This window comes from Tamandua tetradactyla, chromosome 3, assembly GCF_023851605.1.
Source record: "Tamandua tetradactyla isolate mTamTet1 chromosome 3, mTamTet1.pri, whole genome shotgun sequence".
Taxonomy (NCBI): Eukaryota; Metazoa; Chordata; class Mammalia; order Pilosa; family Myrmecophagidae; genus Tamandua; species Tamandua tetradactyla.
This window is the reverse complement of record NC_135329.1, coordinates 103,813,562-103,833,413: the sequence shown is the minus strand read 5'-3', so window position 1 is coordinate 103,833,413 and position 19,852 is coordinate 103,813,562. Positions and strand designations below refer to the sequence as shown.

Below are 19,852 nucleotides of genomic sequence, written 5' to 3'. Positions count from 1 at the left end.
CTTGGTTCATGAAGGCCGATGAGGTTCAGGGTCTCTCTCTCATTCGAGAAAGCACATGGCAAACACAGTCACGGTTTCTCCCTCAGCTGAGTAAGGCACATGGCGAGCATGGCCTCATCTGCTAGCTTTCTCTCCTGGCTTCCGGTCTCATGAAGCTCCCCGGGAGGCGTTTTCCTTCTTCATCTCCAAAGTGCTGGCTGATGGACTCTCTGCTTCATGGTGCTGCAGCATTCTCTGCTCTCTCTGAATCTCCTTCATTCTCCAAAATGTTTCCTCTTTTATAGGACTCCAGAAACTCATCAAGACCCACCCCAAATGGGTGGAGACATGTTGTCACCTAATCCAGCTTAACAACCACTCTTGATTAAATCACATCTCCAGGGAGATGATCTGATTACAGTTCCAAACATACAGTATTGAATAGGGATTATTCTGCCTTTACAAAATGAGACTTTGATTAAAACATGGCTTTTCTAGGGGACATACATCCTTTCAAACCAGCACAGGAGTTTTCATTTGCATATGTGTTTTTCAAAGCTTTCTTTTTAGTTAAATCTTTGCCAGAATTCTAATCTTAAGAGAGATGGGAAGGAAGCTGCTCTGGTTCAAAAGGTGGGGATGGGATTGGAGACCCAGCATGGACCCTAAAGCCTTAAACCTCCAGGGTCTAAGGAACTAATTTGAAAAACCCTGAGGTAAATGGGCTAACCATGGCAGAGTTTGGAAACATTCAATTCATTGTCTTTGGTTGTTATTTATCAGCATTGAGTGGAAAGCAAGCTGGTCCTATCAGGGAAAAATTACTGTCACAGAGTCAAGAAAAGCCATGACTCTTTATTTTTATTTTCTTTTGGGGCATCAACACTGATTCATCTTTGATTTATAGCTCAATATCACGGAAATATGGTCCTGATTCTAGTAAAGTGCCAACAACATAGCTCTCCATCTTGAAAATCTTATCAGCACTCGATTTGTATCAATCTAAGCAGCTGTACATAGTTTTTTTAGCATAATTGCATGAGGAAGTGTCTATAATTTCATCTTGAGGTTTGTATCTTTCATATTTGTTCTTGTCATCAGTTCCCTGGATTTCTCTTGAAATTATACTGGTTGGATGGTGGATCTCATGACATTTTTTTTTGCCTCCCTTATTCTTCGAACTTTGGAATGCTCACAGGGCATGCATATAGTTAATGCATTTGTTGACTTAGAAGCCATACCTAAGCTTTCTTTCCCTTGCTCTTTTCCTACCTATGTGTGGAATCTGAAAACACGTGCCCAAGGTTAATAAAGTCAGTGATACCTTACTGAAATGTAATAGATCTAGGACACCCTACAATAACATATCAATACAGCCTTTCAAGTAAAGTGAGTCATGTTTGTTAAATAAATTGCCTTAGTCTAGTATAAACCTTATATGAGTCTAGTTTTTTTTTTAAATGAGAAGAATGCTAAGGTTATGCAATAAACTACCTCAGATTTTATGGCAGATTTCAAAAAAGCAGGCAAATTTCAAGCCCTAACAGAGGAGATGATATAGCCAACTAGAGACCTGACCTTTTTAAGCATTGCAAAATGTTTTCTGACCTTCATATCTTCTCAGCAAATGCCCAGGATAGTTATATCATTGAGAATATTTACATTTGTTCTTTTCCTCTTGATTCTCCATTAGCGTCTTCCCAAAATAGGGAAAAAAAAAAAGTTTTGTTGTAAATGAAGAAATGTGTTTTCTTGGAGACTTTAATTTTGGGAAATCCCTGACTTTTTTTTTTTCTAATTTTATTTTGTGGAGTTTGACATGTAGTAGATCTTAGATTTCTAACTTAAGCATAACTGGAGAGTAAGCCCAGGAAGTTTAAAAATTCTGCAACTGAAGTCTCCATGTGCACAAGTGCTTTGTGGCCATATTCAGTCTGAGTTTATGATGGTCAGCAACCACATAATTCTGATTCATAGCAGTAGTATCAAAAGTGGTTCAATATGATTCATTGATTTTAGCACATGACTGTCTATTCCTGTCTTGGAAACACATATACATACATACGATGAAAAATCAAAGCATACAAAAGAAGATACAGTGGAATGACAGGATCCTTTCAATATCACATTATCAGTCCCCCTTTTCTGACCATGCTGGTTTTATCTGCATATGTATTTATTTATTTCTGGTGTCAGGAAATAAAAGCTAAATTGCAGTGACATCATCAATGCAGTGATATAAGACAACCCTTGAAAAAGCCTCCTGAGAGACTTAGTGAATCAAAGGACAAATTCCACTTGCTTAGAATTCTGGAGGATGGTAGAGACTGGAGAAGGACACTACAAATGGTGAATCAAAGAAAAAGAAAAATACTATATAAGAAATTTCTGTCCTTGAACTATAGACCCTTTTCAGTTCCCCTCTGCCTCAATTAGACCTATGCAGCCTGGTAGCTGCTCAGAAGCAGTGGCATGACTCCCTCCTTCCACTGAGAGAGACTATAGAGTAACTCAATGGTCAGTTATACCCCCATGCATATCCAGGTACAGGTGACTCAGAGACTCAGGGTGGAAAACAAGGCACTGAAGAGTGCTACATAAAAAAAAGAGCTGCCAGGGGAAATAAAGAAAATGAGACCATAGGAGAAATGCTGGCAAGAAATGTTGTGCCCTCACTCAATCCAGTTTCTGTTGTCTGGGATACCTAACCAAAATGGACTTTTCTGGAGTGACATATTTTTTTGGATTGATCCCATCTGGCTTCACTGGGGTGGCATGCCCTAACAGTGAAGAAACTAGAAGCAAAAAGTCTCATGGGAAAAAAAGAGGGGTGTTTAAACTGAACTGCTTTAGGACAGGACAGTTCCCAGAAGAAAAATGTAGGGAAAACAGAGTACTGAGTGAGGGAAAGAAACAAGTCACAGGACCTGGGAGATAATTCTGTACAGAAACAAATAGGATAGATTAAGTTTCCAGAGAAGGGACAGAGGAAAGGAAACTTTTTCCTGGAGATGGAATAATTGCACAAAAAGTACAATCTTAAAACTTATACCACATATCCAAGGCAAGAACCAGATGAAAAGCTGAGAAAATCTTAATAGTTAAACACAGGCTATTTGGAAAGACTAGAGTAAGGTGGACCAGGCAACAAAGAAGAGCCTTAATATGAAGCCAATCAGCAATAAAACTCTAGACAAGATGGAGAAATGCATCTTCTGAGTTAACTGACAAAAATAATCAGATGCCTAGACATCAGGAAAAGATTACAATCCATGCTAAGATATAGAAAGATATGGCTCAGCCAAGGAAAGGAATAAAAAATTCAGAGGAGACTCAGAAGCTGAAACAACTAATCAAAGATGTTAAGATAAATATCCTAAATTCGTTCAAGGAGATGAAGGAAAATATGGATAAACAGCTAAAGGTTATTAAGACAATGTGAGCATAAAGAATAATTTGTAGCTATAAAAAGAAACATAACAAAAATTATGTGGATGAAAGGTGCAACAGTAGAGAATAAAAATACACTAGAGGCTTATAGTAGCAGATTGAATTGGTAGAAGAAAGAATCAGTGAACTAGAAGACAGAACAATCAAAACCATATAGGCAAAAGGACAGAGAAAAGAATAGAAAAAATTGAGTGGTCTCTCAAGAATAAGACAGCACAAAGCACAAAAACATATGTATCATGGGTGTCCCACAAGGAAAAGAGGAAGGAAGAGGGGCAGAAAGGATATTTGAGGAAATTATGGCCAAAATTTCCCAACTATTTTGAAAGACATACATATGCCTATCCAAGAAGTTCATTTAACACCAAACAGTAAATCCTAATAGATCTATGCTAAGACACATATTAATCAGAATGTTAAATGGTAAAGGTAGAGAATTCTGAAGCAGCAAGAGAAAAGTGATTCTTCACTTACAAGGGATCCTCAATAAGATTAAGTGCTGATTTCTCATCAGAAACCATGGAGGTGAGAAGGCAGTGGTAAGATACTGAAAGAGAAAAACTGCCATCCAAAAATTCTTTATCAGCAAAACTGTCCTTCAAAAATAGGGGAGAGTTTAAAATATTCATGGATAAACAGAAATTGAGATAGTTTATCAACAAAGGAACTCTGCTATAGGAATTACTAAAGGGAGTTATGCTAGTTCAAAGGAGAAGAAAGGAGAGAGTGGTTGGAGTAGTATGAAGAAATGACCGTCAGTAAGGATAATTGAAAGGCTAAATGCACAATCCAAGAGTAATATATCTTTACTATACAGCTCTACTCTTAATTCCAATAAGAATCAGAATATATTTAAACAATAAGAAAGTGCTTTTCCTGATATAGATGTGGAAAATATAAAATGGTAAAATGGGGCAGAACAACACAAAGAGGGGAAACAGGGTTATGGGGCCAGAGAATGTGAATGCTATAAAAGCTAAGTTAGTATCTTTTCAAATTAGTAGGCTATAGATGTGGGTTGTGTAATATAACTCCAGGGTAACCACAAAGAAGGTATTTAAGAAGTATATAGAAATAGAAATGAGAAAGGGACCAGTCAGATACATCACAAAATATCACCTATATAGAAAAGAGATTGCAATAATTGAACAGAGTTTAAAAAAAAAGATATGACATACAAACCACAGACAAACTGGAAGAAGGAAGTATTGCCATTACAATAATTACACTGACTGTCGATGGTTTAAACCCCTCAATCAAAAGGCAAAGATTGGCAGAATGGATTAAAAAAAAAATGAACCAACTATATATGTTGCTTACAAGAGACTCACCTTAGATCCAAAATAGGTTGAATGTAAAGTGAGGTAAAAAGATATTCCATAAGAATAGTGTATTGTTTGAAAGTATTATGTACCCTAGAAAAGCCATGTTTTAATCCTGATCCAATTTTGTGGGGGCAATCATTTCTTTTAATCCTGATTTGATATTGCATGTAGAAGCTCTTGATTAGATTATCTCCATGGAGATGTGGCATACCCAGTGTGGTTGTGATCTTTGTTTAGAGGGAGATGTGAATCCTCCCATTCTGGGTAGGTCTTGATTAGTTTCTTGGAATCCTTTAAAAGAGGAAACGTGTTTTGGAGAGAGCTAGAAATGATAGAAACAACAGAAGCCTCCAAGTTGATAAGAAACTTCACAGCAGAGCTGACACATATGCAAGACATGTGGAGAACAGAGACACAGATGTTGGGGATTCTTGGAGACCAGCATACATTGCCATGAGATGTTCAGCAAGCCAGAACTTGGAGAGAGCCAAGGGAAGCCAAGAGATGAAAGCCAGCCCTGGAGAAATAAAGTGAGGAACCCTCACAGGAACAGCCTGAAAGCAACAGAGTCCAGCAGCAAGGGACCAGCAGATGCCAGCCATGTGACTACCCAGCTGACAGAGGTGTTCCTGACTCATTGACCCTTCTTGAATGAAGTAACCTCTTATGGGTGCCTTAATTTGTATACTTTCATTTCCTTAGAACTATAAACTTGTAACCTGTTAAATTCTCCTTTAAAAGAGCCATTCCACTTCTGGTATATTGCATTCCAGCAGCTTGCAAATGAATACAAATAGTAACCAAGAAAAGAGCTGGGGTAGCTAGACTGATTTCCGACAAAATAGACTTTGAATCAAAAGCTATTGTGAGAGGTAAAGAAGAACACTACATATTAATAAATGGGGCAATTCATCAAGAAGAAGTAAGTCATAAATATTTATGTACCCAACTATGGTGTCCCAAATACATGAGGCAAACATTGGGAAAACTGAAGAGAGAAATAGACACTTCTACAATAATGTTTGGAGACTTCAATATTCCACTCTCTTCAATAGATGGAACATCTAGTCAGAATATCATTAAGAAAACAGAATTTGGATATGATTAAATGAACTAGACCCAACAGACACATGAAGAGCATTGTATTCCAAAACAGCAAGATAGGCATTCTTCTCAATTATACATGGATCATTCTCCAGGATAGGCCACATGGCGGGTCACAAAATAAGTCTCAATAAATTTAGAAAGATTCAAATTATACAAAGCATCTTCTCTGACCATAATGGAATGAAGCTGGAAATCTATTACAGGTGGAGACCTGGAAAATCCACAAATTTATGAATGTTAAATAATACTGTTTTAAACAATCAGTTTGTCAAAGAGGAAGTTGCAAGAGAGATCAGTAAATATCTTGAGACAAATGAAAACGAGAGCACAATATATAAAAATATGGAATACAGCAAAGGCAGTGCTGAGAAGTAAATTTTTATAGTCCTAAATGCTTACATTAAAAAAGAAGACCAAAACTCAAAGACTTAACTGCATATCTGAAAGAACTAGAAAAAGAACAGTACATCTCAAAGTCAGCAGTAGATGAGAAATCACAAAGATTAGAGTAGAAATAAATGGAATCAAGGATAATAAAACAATAGAATTAACAAGACCAACATTTGACCATTCTAAAATATCAATAAAATTGACAAACCCTTAGCTAAACTGACAAAGAACAAAAGAAGATACAAATAAATAAAATTCTATGATCCCAGAAATAAAAAGAATATTTTATTTCTTTTAATATTTTATTAAAAATAAATAATAAAAAGAAGCATAAGCAGCTACTATGAACAACTGTATGTCAACATATTAGGCAACCTAGAAGAAATGTACAAATTCCTAGAAACACACAAGCAACCTACACTGACTAGAGAAAATAGAAGACCTCAATAGACCAGTTATAAGATATTCAATCAGTCATTAGAAACCTCCTGACAAAGAAAAGCCTAGGACCACATGGCTTTACAGGGGGAATCCTGTCAAACATTTCAAGAAGAATTAACTCCAATTCTGTTCAAACTCTTCTAAAAAAAAAGTTAAGAGGCAACCTTCCAAAACTCATTCTATGAAGCCAACATCACCCTAAAACAAAAGCCAGATAGTGATACTACAGTAAAAGGAAATTACAGACCACATCCCCTTATGCATATAGATGCAAAAATCCTCAATGAAATACTTGCAAATTGAATCCAGCAGCACATCAAAAGAATTATACACCATGATCAAGTGGGTTTTATTCAACATAAGGAAGTCAATTAATGTAATAAACTACATTAATAAAATGAAAGGAAAAATGCATAATCATCTCCATTGGCACAGAAAAAGGCATTTGACAAAATCTAGCAATCTTTTTGATAAAAGCACATAGAAAAACAGGGCTAGAAATACACTTCTTCAACATAAAGATCATATTAAAAAAAAAACACAGCTGACATCATACTCAATGGTGAAAGACTGAAAGCTTTCCCTTTGAGATCTGGAACATGACAAGGATGTCCACTGTCACCATTGTTTTTCCACACTGTACTGGAAGTTCTGGCCAGAACAGTTAGACAAGAAAAATAAATACTGGAAAAGAGAAAGTAAAATTTTCACTATTTGCGGATGTGATCCTATATATAGAAATTCCTGAAAAATCTACAGCAAATCTACTGGAGGGCAATAAACAAATTCAGCAAGTTGTGAGGTATAAGATCAACAAGCAAAAATCAGTAGTGTTTCTACATATAGTTACAAGTGATCTGAGGAGAAAAATTAAGAAAAACATCCATTTATAATAGTAACTAAAAGAATTAAATATCTGGAATAAATTTAACTCAGGATGTAAAGGACTTGGCACACGGAAAACTACAGAACATTTCTAAAAGAAATCGAAGAGTGCTTAAATAAATGGAAGGATGTTCTATGTTCATGAATTGGAAGACTGAATATCATTAAGATGTAAATTCTACCCAAAATTATTTACAGATTCATACAGTCCAAATCCAATTTCAACAGCCTATTTGCAGTAATGGGAAAGCCAGTAATCAAATTTATTTGAAAGGGTAAGGGACTCCAAATACCAGAAACATCACTGAAAAAAGTAGAGTGAAGTTGGAGGACTCACCTTCCTGATTTTAAAGCTCATTACAAAGCTACGTTGGTTAAAAAAATATATGACACAAGGATAGATATATTAACCATTGGAATTAATTGAGAGTTTAGAAATAGGCTCTCACATCTATGGCCAATTGATTTTTCTTTTTAAGCAGGTTGGATTTCTTATTCCTTGCAGTGGGAGAGAACACAAACCTTGGTGAACCTTGAGGCATCTCAGAGGGCATTGGGAAGAACTGGTTAGGTTATAAAATTTGAACTCTGGTTGGGTGATTGTGGGGAGGGACTAAGGAGGTTGGGTTGCGGGGATTGGATGCTGTTAGAAAATGGTGGCAATTTGATAATTGGGTAACTCAGTTAATTGTATTCTGTAGGAGGGGAGACAATCACCAAAGATAAAGCTATAATTAGTAGAGAAGTACCTGTCACTCATTTTGGCCATGGAAAGGAGAGTGTTAGATATTTTGTGGGTGTTTGATATTTTGTGATCTCGTTTTTGTTAATGCTTACATGAAATGGCCTTGCTTTGTTTCATTTTATCAGTTTTGTCTGAGGTTGGTGTTCTGTCAGATTGCTTTTATTTAGAACAACATGGCCTGGTTGCGAGTGCCAAGGCCAGTTTCTGAATGTCAGGGGCTGCTTTTTAAAATTTTTACTTTCTTATTTTTCAATTGATTGCTTTGTGCAGGGCCTCATGAAACCAGTGGTTCTGGCTTAGGATGAAGCAGTTCATTTCTTTGTTCAATAAAAAAAATTTGCTCTCATCTGGCTTGAGCCAATTGATTTTTGACAAGGCTGTCAAGTCTACCCGATTGAGAAAGGACAGTATCTTCAACAAATAGTTCTGGGAGAATTGGATATCCATATCCAAAAGAATAAAAGAGGACCTGTATCTCACAGTTATACAAAAATTAACTCAAGATGGATCCAACACTTAAATTTAAGAGCCAAAGCTATACAACCCCTAGAGGAAAATGTAAGGAAGCATCTTCAAGATCTTGTGCTAGCTAGTGGCTTCTTAGACTTTACACCCAAAGCATAAGCAATGAAAGAAAAAATGGATAAATGGAACCTCCTCAAAATTAAAAACTTGTGCATCAAAGAATTTGTCATGAAAGTGCAAAGACAACCTGTTCAATGTGAAAAAATATTAGGAAAACACATATTGGATAAGGGTTTAATATCCAGAATACATAAAGAAATCTTATAAGTTAATAATAAAAAGACAACCCAATTTAAATGTGGGCATAAGTCTTGAATCAGCATATCTCTGGAGAGGATATACAATGGCTAAAAAAAAACACATGAAAATATGCTCAACATCACTAGCTATTAGGGAAATGCAAATGAAAACACCATAATGAGATACCATTTCACATCCCCTAGAATAGCTACTATTAAAGAATCAGAAAATTACAAGTGTTAGAGAAGATACAAGGAAATAGGAACACTCATTCATTGCTGGTGGGAATATAAAGTGGTGCAACTGCTGTGAAAGACAAGTTCACAGTTCTTCAGGACGCTATGCATAAAGTACCATTTGATAATTTATGGTAATCTATAGTCCAGCAATCCCACTACTAAGTTTATACCCAGAATTGAAAGTAGAGACTAGAACAGATATTTGCATACTGAAGTTCGTAGCAGCATTATTTACAGTTGCCATAAAATGGAAGCAATAGAAATATCCATCAGCTGAAGAATGGATAAACAAAATATGGTATATACATATGTTGGAATATTATTCAGCTACAAGAAGTAATGGAGTTCTGATGCATGTGGCAACATGGATGAGCCATATTCATATTGAATGAAATAAGCCAAACATAAAAGGGCAAATATGGTATGATCTCATGATATGAACTAAATATAATAAGCAAACTCATAGTATTAGAATCTAGAATATAGATTACCAGGGGATAGATGGGGTAGACAATGGGGAGTTGATGCTTCATTTATGTGGAATTTCCATTTAGATTGATTGGAAATGTTTGGGAATGGATGGTGGTGATGGCTTGTGAGTGTAACTAACATTGCTGAATTATGTATGTGAGTGTGGTCGAAGGGGGAAGTTTTGGGTAATGTATGTCACTAGAATGAAAGCTAGAGGATAACATATGGGGTTGTATGAGACAGTGGACCTTTTTTGTGGATGATGTATGGGAGTTAATAGTGCAAGTATAAGAAAGTTCTTTTGTAAATTATAACAAATGTCTGACACTAATACATGGTGTTAGTAATATTACCATGGAAGGGCTTGCTGTCTGACCACACAGAGGCTAATACTATGAAATCAGGATTTTGAAAACAGAAAGCGCTTTAATGTAATGTCAACTGGCATGGGGACAGAAGTCCAGGCTCAAATGTTTCTCCAAGATCTGAGAGTTAAGGTAGATTTTATGGGAATGGGAAGTGAGAGGTGGGGATAGAAGTATGAAGGTTTGATTTAGCTTGGTCCAGCTGATTAATTATAGAGTTGTCCATATGTGGTAGAGTGGATTTTAGGCTGGATGTTCCCTATTGAAGGACCTCTCACCTTTGATTTACTTCTGATGTCTCCCTGTCCTTGCAATTTTGGTTTCGAGGGAGGGGACCTCTTTTCCTGGTGTTTCGAAGATCATCTAAACTAGAGGATTTTTCTGTGCACGCTCAGGTTACATGACCTGCAGTTCAAACAAGCTCAGGAGAAAAGTGTACATGAACAGATGATATCTCCACAAGCAGCCTATAGTTTCAATAATAGGGTGGTATATAGGAAAAAATATACCTAATGTAAACTATGGACTATAATTAATAGTACTCTTTTAATACTTTCATCAATTGTAGCAAAGGTACAACCCTAATGCAAAGTGTCAATAATCGGGGGTATATGGGAAAGAGATATTTTTTACATGATTTTTCTGTAAACCTAAAACTTCTCTAATTAAAAATAATGATAATGGATAATATTTGGGTACTGGGAGCTTTAAATACGGTAATTCATGCTTCACACAGTGCCTGGAACATAGACTCTCTCAATACATGTGGCTACTACTATTAAAAAAAAATAGTACAATTATAAAAAAGTGCTATCAACAATAGTTTCAAATGTTCCACACTGATGCAGGGTGTTGGGTAGGGTGGTGTTTGGGGAAACTTGTATGTTATGCATTATTGTTCTATAAACCCACAACTTCTCTATTAATTAAAAAAATACATTAAAAAGAACAACCAAGTGACAGTGCTGCAGTTGAAGATGTGCAGTTGAGTGGGTTAAGCAGTAGTTTGGTTGCTTTTGTTTTTCCAACTGCCTTTCCCCCTCTCCCTTCAGGTATGACTGCATTCTATATTCCTATTACTAATTTTTGTGGTATACTCTGTATCTGTATATGTGTTTGAGTGGGAGAGTGATTCTGTTGAAGTGAGTTAGAGATAAATTTATGAATTTTGACCCCTCTTAATCCCCACCCCCCTTGGTCCTGGCAAATGTTAGCACGCCAGCCTCGGTCAGAAGCATAGTTGGTGGTGAAGTTGTCGCCTGGTGTCTGAGTGATGGAGGCGGTCTAATTAAAGTGGGATTGATTTATTAACAGAGCTTTACTGGTCTCATAATTTAGCAACTTGGAGGTGTTATGGGGCCTGGGGTCTTGGTGCAGAGTGCTAAGGCACAAGATAATTACTGCCTGACTTGGAGAGACTGACAGATGGGTCCTCATTGTTGCTCTAAATCTAGCATGCAATTGAAATGGCATTCTTTGTTTAGTGTTGTTGTTGAGGGATCTCTGCATTGATCCTCAGTTGCCTTGCTAGCTCGGTTTCATCTCTCTTCACAGTTCCAAGGGGCTTTGTCTGAACCTTCTGCAGCCTGCAGCTACTCCCAGCCCTCCCTGGAAGCCTGCTTATTCAGCTGCCCAATTTGCATTTAGCTTCCACCTAACAATAGGTTGCCCCAGTCCCCTCCAATTCCCAGCTGTCTTGCTGTTTGAGTTTGAATTTTCAGATGATGTGCTTTCTGGCCTGGTGTGAGTGGACTTAGTTAAAGAAGGTAAGGTTAAATATATAAATATTTATTTACGACTTCTATAGTGTGTGTGCTTCTGGGGATGTAGCTGTTATTACCCCCTTGGCACATGAATGAAAATGGAGTGTAGGCCAAGCAAAACCCAGGAAGGCAGCAGGTCCCTTAGACTGCAGTGAGATTTTGCCTGTGTCCCACACCCTAGCTTACCCCCTCCGGCATTCTCCCATGAACTCTTAGTCCTGCCTCAGGTAGGTGATTTGGTGTAGAAAGATGGTTTTCAGAAACTTAGAAGTAATAAAGACATGTGGCTGTGTGGCTGTGTGCTTTTCTGTTAGCCAGAAGTACTTATGAGCTCACAATGCAACCTCCTCCTAAATGTACATCATAAATCCAGTTTCTGCTATTCTGTTTTAGACCTTTGGTTATATTTTTTGTTAGATAATGGTTCCAAGTAAAACGGGTTGTTTTTCTGATCTGAATGGTTATATATAATTGTTTTTGGAAAATAGAAAAAAGTAGAAAGAAATTGCCTCAAACATCTCTACCCCCCAAAGATTAACCACTATTATCATTTTTGAGCATTTTTTCTAGTTTTGGTACCAGACAAAGGCCATGGATTCTTTTGCCTGATGCAATCTAATGACCAGTTGCTGAAACACGAGGGTTTGAAAGACACAAAGAGTTTATTACTAGGCACATAGTAGTAGAGCAGGTGCCTCGCGGCCCAAAATCTGTGTCCTTGAGTTTAGGGGGTTCAAGGTTTTTATGCATTTTGCAAGGGGAGATAAGGTCATTACAATTTCAAATAGCAAGTTCTAAGCAGAAAAGGACAGTGTTACATTATCATTTCAATATTAATGATACAAGCTGAAAGGAAGGAAGACAAATTATCTTTTCAGTTTCAGAGGCTAGGCCTGTACAATTTACAAACATAAGGAGCTAAAACTGGTTAATAGCTGACTTCAAATTCCTCATAAGCTTTAAGGTCTTTGCCCTACAAGTTACTTTAAGAAAATGACCCAGTAAAGGGGGTAACAGCTCTTAGAATCACAGAGACACAAGATAAGGGCTTTTATAGTCATTTCAGGTATCTGGACACCTGAATCATAGTTGAGGGATTTCAGGTATTCCTCTCTCTCTATTCAATATACCAGAAAGCAAAAAAGAATGTCTATATAATGATTCAGTAATCAAAATCATCCCTTAAATCCTAATTTAGTTTTTAGCGAATTTTTAAATTATTGGACTCTAGGTCATTCATATTGCATATATCATCTGTATCCTGCTGCTGGTATACATACAGTTTTGCTTAAAATGCAAGGACATTTATCACCTTACACAGCTCTCCTTCTGCTCCCTTTTGCTTCAGCCAGAATGACTTCCAGCATGCCAGGCGCACCCGCCTGGGGCCTCTGTATGGATTCCGCCCACTTTCTGGAAAGTTCTTCCTCTATGTCCCTGCATGGCTCACTCCAGGCAGGACTGATTCCAGAGGTTCAGTCAATGTCATCAAGGGTCTGATTTGCCTTATCTTTAATATCTGCTTTTCTCTGTGTCTGCTTTATTCTGAAGCAGTCTCTCTGCATTTAGGGCAACATCGCTACCTGCTGCACCCGTATTCATCCTACCAGCTCTTCATTTCCCTCTTAGAAAGACATTGCCTTCCCAGTATTTTCTGCCAAAAACAAAAAAACCTGGGACAAGTTCTTACTGGCTCAAATTGACTTGTGCCCAACCTTGAGTCATTAACTTTGGTCATGGGATAAGGATTGACTCAAGTTGGGGAAATGTCATCTCACCCAAACAATATTGTCTGATGGGGAAGAATCAGAGGAGAATCAGGGTGTTCCTTCCAGAATGGGGGAAAGGGTACTGGGCAGGCCCCAGAGGAGAATCAGGGTGTTCCTTCCAGGGTGGGGGAAAGGGTACTGGGCAGGCCCCACAGAAAAGATCTTCATTGCTTATGAACTCTGTGTCCCAGTTAAAAAAGAAAAAGAAAGCAGGGAGAGATTGGAGCTTAGCTGCATCTTAAGCACCTTTGCATCTTAAACATTTGTTGGTGGGTAAGGCCGGCCCAATCAAATAACAGTACCTGCTCTCACCACAGTAAGAGGAGCAAGAGGTGGGGAGCAGAGGCCAGAGCTCCCTGGGAACCTGGTGAGGCTCCCACAGCCTGTGATGGCCACCAGGTCCCTGGTGCATGCTTAAACTATGAGCAGTGAAAACTGGTGATATACTAGGAGAAATAGAAATATTTTTAAAATTTCCATAACAGTGCTTTCCAGATAAACTTGGAGGCTGCTGACAGTCAGGTGCTGCATTCAGAGTGACACAGTATTTATTCCCCGGCCTCTGCTCCTGTGTGTTGACAGCCATGGAGGCTTCATTACCTTCAGCTCTGTGCCCCCCTGCCTTGACCCAAGCAATGTTCATCCAAGGGCCCTGCTTCACCCTGACTGATTGCCTGTCTCTTCCTGGATGTTTTCAGCTTACAGCATAATTATCTGAGGTCGAAAGGGTCCTGGCCTCTTGTCTGTTGAGTAGAGAAACTACCTTAAATGCTCCTCAGGTCTTTTGTTGGGTTTATGGTGGCTTTTAGCCATGCTCAGCCAAGTGTCTGTGGGATTCAAGGGGTTCCTACCATGTCATCTCAGCTGTGGGGAGTGCATCCTGGCCCAGGCCTGCTCTTGTCCAAGTGGAACTCATTTTTACCATGAGGATGTTGGAAATGCCTGGATTTTCATAGTCCTTGGAGATAGGAGCTGTCTAAGCCAGTTTGACCCTTTCTCTTGAGTTCATTCTTATCCCAGAATTAGTTTGTGTCATGGAAAAGAAAACAAGTTATGACTTGATACTCTTCAGAAATTCCTAGATGGCTGGCTGACTTCTTTCATTTGTGTCCTGTGCTAATGACTATTTATTTGCCAGTTATTTAGTAGCAAGACCTGAGGAGTCAGCCAATAAAGGAGGCAGTGCTAGGCCCTGCCCTAAACCCTTGACCCCCCCCTCCCCAGGCAATTTGTGGCTCATCAAGGACTTTAGATGGAGCCAATTAATAAGTAAATTCACTTGTTAACCCTTCCCTTCTGTTAAGGGCCCTGTATTAAACTGGAGCCCACTTGGTATATTTTCCTTGGTACACAGGGGACAATGAAACAATATTAACATTCCGCTCACATCTAGCTTACCTCTTCCGCTTGGCATGCTTAACTCACACAAGCAGGAACTTGTCAGCATAATTCTGAGAGTGTTTGTCATCCTGCACATTTGACTCTGATTGAGTCAAGGAAACCATTCAGTGGCTGCACCCCTATATTTGCTTCTAGGATCTGAGACAAGATTCCTGATTCTCAACATACAGAAGCGAGAGACAACCAGTTTGAAATCTGTTACTTATGATATAAATGCCCATTATGAAATAACTCAGAAGGATTTAAAGTAATGGTTTATTGCTTGTAAAGATAACTTTGCAAAGCAGACGGTTCTCCATGATGGCACATGGAGTGGTTTCCAGCTGTGACCTTTCCATGGGGTACTGTGCCCAGGCTGGAAGGAAGTATGGATGGAGACAAAAGCAGAATCTTTGCTTTTAATGTATGTTGTATTGGTCATCTATGCATGACTTTACTACAATTTAAAAAGGTTTCCACTGCTGATCAACAAACAAGTCACAAAAAGCCCAGAGCTAAGATATTCTAAAAACACGGTCATAAAGGGAAAAGCAGATTCTCATGTTGACTTGTTTCTATGAAATTTTATCATGCTTGGTTAACAGTCACCTGATACTTGCCATGGCCAGGCTCAGAGTTTGCTAGGGCATCACAGAATGCAGGACACCTGCAAGAGTTCAGCTCCCTTTTTGCATAGCCTACAGGGCCCATGAGTTGAGGATCTTTGGGAAGATCCTGTGCCCCTCTCCCCATCATACTTGTATAATCCATGAGAGCTACAGCTGATCACTGCACATAGCTGGCTCTACCTTTCCCCCTGTGCTGGGACCACTGGAGCCCAAACCCAATGAAAACTCAAAAAGCTCCGGAATTTAATGGATTTAATGGTCCTCATCACACAGGCTGAGGACCAGAACCTAGCTGAGTTTCTAAGGGGCTGGGCCACATTGGGAAGCCAGTGGTTCCATCCTGCCCGAGGGCTGTGTTTATCCCAGACTTGTCTCTCTGCTCCTCAGTCCCTGTAGCAAATGATGACCCATCCTGGCTCCGTTGTTCCCAAGTTCAGGTTCTAGCAATGTAAATGGATCAATTAGACACTCTCAGTCTTAATTCCTAATTCAGAGAGCATGAAATGTTTGGGTCCACGTTGTATCTGGAGACCCCTTGGTCCAATCAATTTGTGGTTGCTAGACCTTGTGGACAGCCAAACAGCAGAAAGGAAAGTGTGGCGAGCTGAATGGGAGTCCAAATAGGGATGACCCCTATGCCTCACCCTCCCTCCCAATACCTCTCTTGTCCCATGAGTTATCACTTGCAACACCAGAATGAAGAGGTCAGTGCCAGTGCCCAGAAACAACCCATTTCAAAGCTTTGCTGACCTTTCAGGTGTTGGAGGATGAATGATTGTTAATAATTGTTAAAGATGACTTTTAGTTGGACATCTGCCTGTATTGTCACACTGATAATAGTTTTTAGAGCTGGGCATTACTTAGGCATGGAACACGTCACAAAATTAGGCACAAGTGACACATAAGTGATTTGTCTCAAAAAGGTCAATAAATTTTTGAATATAGATAAAATATTTTGAAATTAAAATGCATCTACATCTATAGACCTCTATTGATTAATCTAAGATAATTTGTTACTGTTTTCCTAAACAGCTTTATTGAGATTTACACTTGATTTTTAGCTCTAGTGGGCAAGAAATTTTTTCTGCTTTTAGTAATGGCATGCACATGCCCATACCCCCACCAATTACTTAATATTGGAGGAATTGTGATGGTTGTGTTTTCACTTTGAGAGTTTCATCTAGTCCCACTTGTTAAATTTTCAACATCTAAGAAATCATTTGATTGATACCCACTTAAGCATTTTGTTCTGAAGTTGGCCTTTTGGTGCTTTCAAATGCACTGGTAAGGGAAATTGTTGAAAGTGGAGTCCGGGAATCTTCACTTTGCACTTCCCTTTTTTAATTATCAGAATTTGCACATACAGTTAACTTTTATGTTTTTTCTCTTAGAACTTTTCCATCGATGTTGAAAAGGCCCTTTGAGATAGACAAATACTATATTACAAATGAGAGAAAATATCCATGAGGTTTTAAAATATTCTGAACACTATTTTCTTTCCTTTTAGCTGTCTCCGTTATGAGGTACAGCGCCTCTGCTTTTGGGTTTGCAGTAAGTAATGTACTCTTATGTACATTTTATGCACTTTTATGAAGTTTTGCACGTTTTTTTCTGAGCCAACCAATCTCACCCCAGGCCCTCATATAAAAGAGGGCAGTTAGCAAATGAGAACTTAGCATTAGAAATATACCTTTTATGGAAATAGCTGCTCTGACAAATTATTATTGAATAGAAATAAATTGCAATGGGACTGTATAATTCTTAAGCTCAGATCAGTGGTACCACATTTTTCCAGAACTGGTTGCCAGGCTGTTTTAGGAGTTTAGCCCTCTTTATTCCTCTGGATTTATGGGCTCATGCTGGAACAAAGCCTTTGGCCTGTGTAGGCAGAAGTGCTTGGGAGTCAAGATTGGGGCTGTTCATACAGTCTCTAGCTTGGCTAGGGGGAGCCCGTGTTCCAAGCCGGCTTCCTGATGGGACTTGGTCAGAGAAAATGGTTCTTGCAAACTGCTTTGCAGACAATGTATATTCAAAGAGTCATGTGAAGTTTCCCCATTCCTCTTCATTCTCCAGGTGAAAGTGTATAGTCCCCCCATGTAGTTTGAGGGTTTTTTGTGCTTGCGGGTATTTGTTTCTGTTCCCATACTTATTCCCTTTGTTATGAAGACTTAATGTTTTATGGGTATTCTGAAAGATGTGGACTCTTTTCCCAGAAAAAATGTATACCACACTCACCCGTACATATATATACCTATATACACAGTTCCTTTTCCCTCCCTCTCACTTGCTCACTCACTCGCTCAAACAAAAACGTTTAATTTTTTATACAATCTCAAAATGTTGGCAAACTTTCTGGGAGCTCTTGGGTGACCCCCACCCTTCTCCCTGAACCCCAGGAAGTGCAGTCCCAGTGAGAGAGAGAAAAGAATCCTTACCCTGAATCTTTAATTCAGAATATGCAGGGAAATGCTGAAATAATTTTTCCTGCTACAGGGAAACCAGTGTCATATGTTTCAGAACAGGATTAACCCCAGTATCTCCAGAGTGCCAGGAAGCAGGGGCTGGGGGCGCAGAACCCACCACGTGGCAGAGTGTGATTTCTCAGATCCTGGAGAGCGAGGGGTGCTGGTCAGGTGCCTGGGCTACAGAGCCTCCAGACCCTCTGTAAGGTCACAGGGGCCTGCCTTGTGAAGGTGGGAAGCCTCTCTGCATGGAAGTAACCCGTTCAGATGTTCTGGGTCACGGCACAGTTGTCCTGTGTCTTCACAGTCGTGCCCTGTTAACTGTGGAAAAGCACTAATGCCATGTCTCCTTCTCCTAGTTTGATGCCATCCTCGATGTCCTGTCATCGGCAATTGTCCTGTGGCGTTACAGCAATGCAGCTGCTGTACATTCAGCCCACAGGGAATACATGTAAGTGACTTTTTCTCTTTTTCCAGAGTAAAGGCTCCTTGCCAATGAAGGCCATGTAATTAGGGTGTCAGTACAGTCCATCCTGATATTCCAGCCCCAATGATGAGAATAAGATCCCCAACTTGTCTTTTTTTTTTTTTTTTTTTCTTAGAGAGAGGGAGGAAGGGAAGGAAAGACAGAGAAGGAAGGAAGGATAGAAGGAAGGAAGGGAGGAAGAAAGGGAAACATCTTTAAACATTTTCTTGTTTTATTATATTTTGTTTGTTTGTTTGTTTTTTACATGGGCTAGGGCCGGGAATCGAACCGGGGTCCTCCGGCATGGCAGGCAAGCACTCTTGCCCGCTGAGCCACCGCGGCCCGCCCCCCAACTTGTCTTTGATAGTAGTTGGAGTGATATCAGCCTTGTGCTAGGTCCCTCTAGTCAGAGATGGCGATATTCCCTATACTCTCTTCTTGAGTCATACTGAATATTTGTTTGCTCATTCATTTGCCCACCCACCGCTTCATCCATCCATCTATCCACCCACCCACACACCCATCTACTATCTATCCTTTTTTTCTGTTATTAGAATCTTTGTTCCCTTGCATTTTCATGTTTTTTCTTTCTTCTAAATAAGATGAGTTCTCTACTGTAATTTACATAAGATGCCTCAAGGGTCTTCTAAATTATTCGATTTGTCCTCCATCCCATTCTCCTTAGAATGTGGCTTGACCCAGTCTCCATTCCCAGTAGGTTATGATTTTATATTTGAGGGATTTATGTTTGTGACCATAAAACATTTGTTTTTTTTTTCCAACTTTCATCTCTTTATGCCATTTGTAACCCTAGGGTAGTCAGTGCGCAGGTTCTAGAGTTAGATTTCTGGAGTTTCAGTCTCAGCTCCACCGCTTGCAGGCTCTCTGACCATGGGAAAATGCTCTATGCCTCAAGTTTCCCCATCTGGAAAACTAGGAAAGCAACAATTCCTCCTTTCATACAGTTATTGCAATGATTGTATGAGCTAATATACATAGTATTATGTGTATTTGTATGCACATAGAACTTACTTTGGCATGTAGTTTAGTAAACCTTAGTAGCCATTGTTATTGAGTGGCCTTCCCAGGGCTGAACTCCCATCAGGTCATCAGGGCAAGAGTTTTGTCCCACTGCTGTGGTTTGTTGGAGTATCTAAACAGAAGGTAATCTTGATGGGGATATTAAGTTGTACTCAAACATATAAATGCTTGGAAATCTCT

The 19,852-nt window shown here is 39.1% G+C and overlaps 1 protein-coding gene across 1 annotated transcript in view; it reads left to right on the top strand.

Annotated features, from left to right (window-relative positions):
• Nucleotides 1–19,852, top strand: part of TMEM163 (transmembrane protein 163) — a 314,773-nt gene that overhangs the window by 182,809 nt on the left and 112,112 nt on the right. Inside the window, exons 3-4 of the mRNA XM_077153621.1 lie at nt 17,211–17,254; nt 18,525–18,616. Of these exons, the coding sequence (XP_077009736.1) occupies nt 17,211–17,254; nt 18,525–18,616 (136 nt within the window). The remainder of the gene's footprint in view (nt 1–17,210; nt 17,255–18,524; nt 18,617–19,852) is intronic.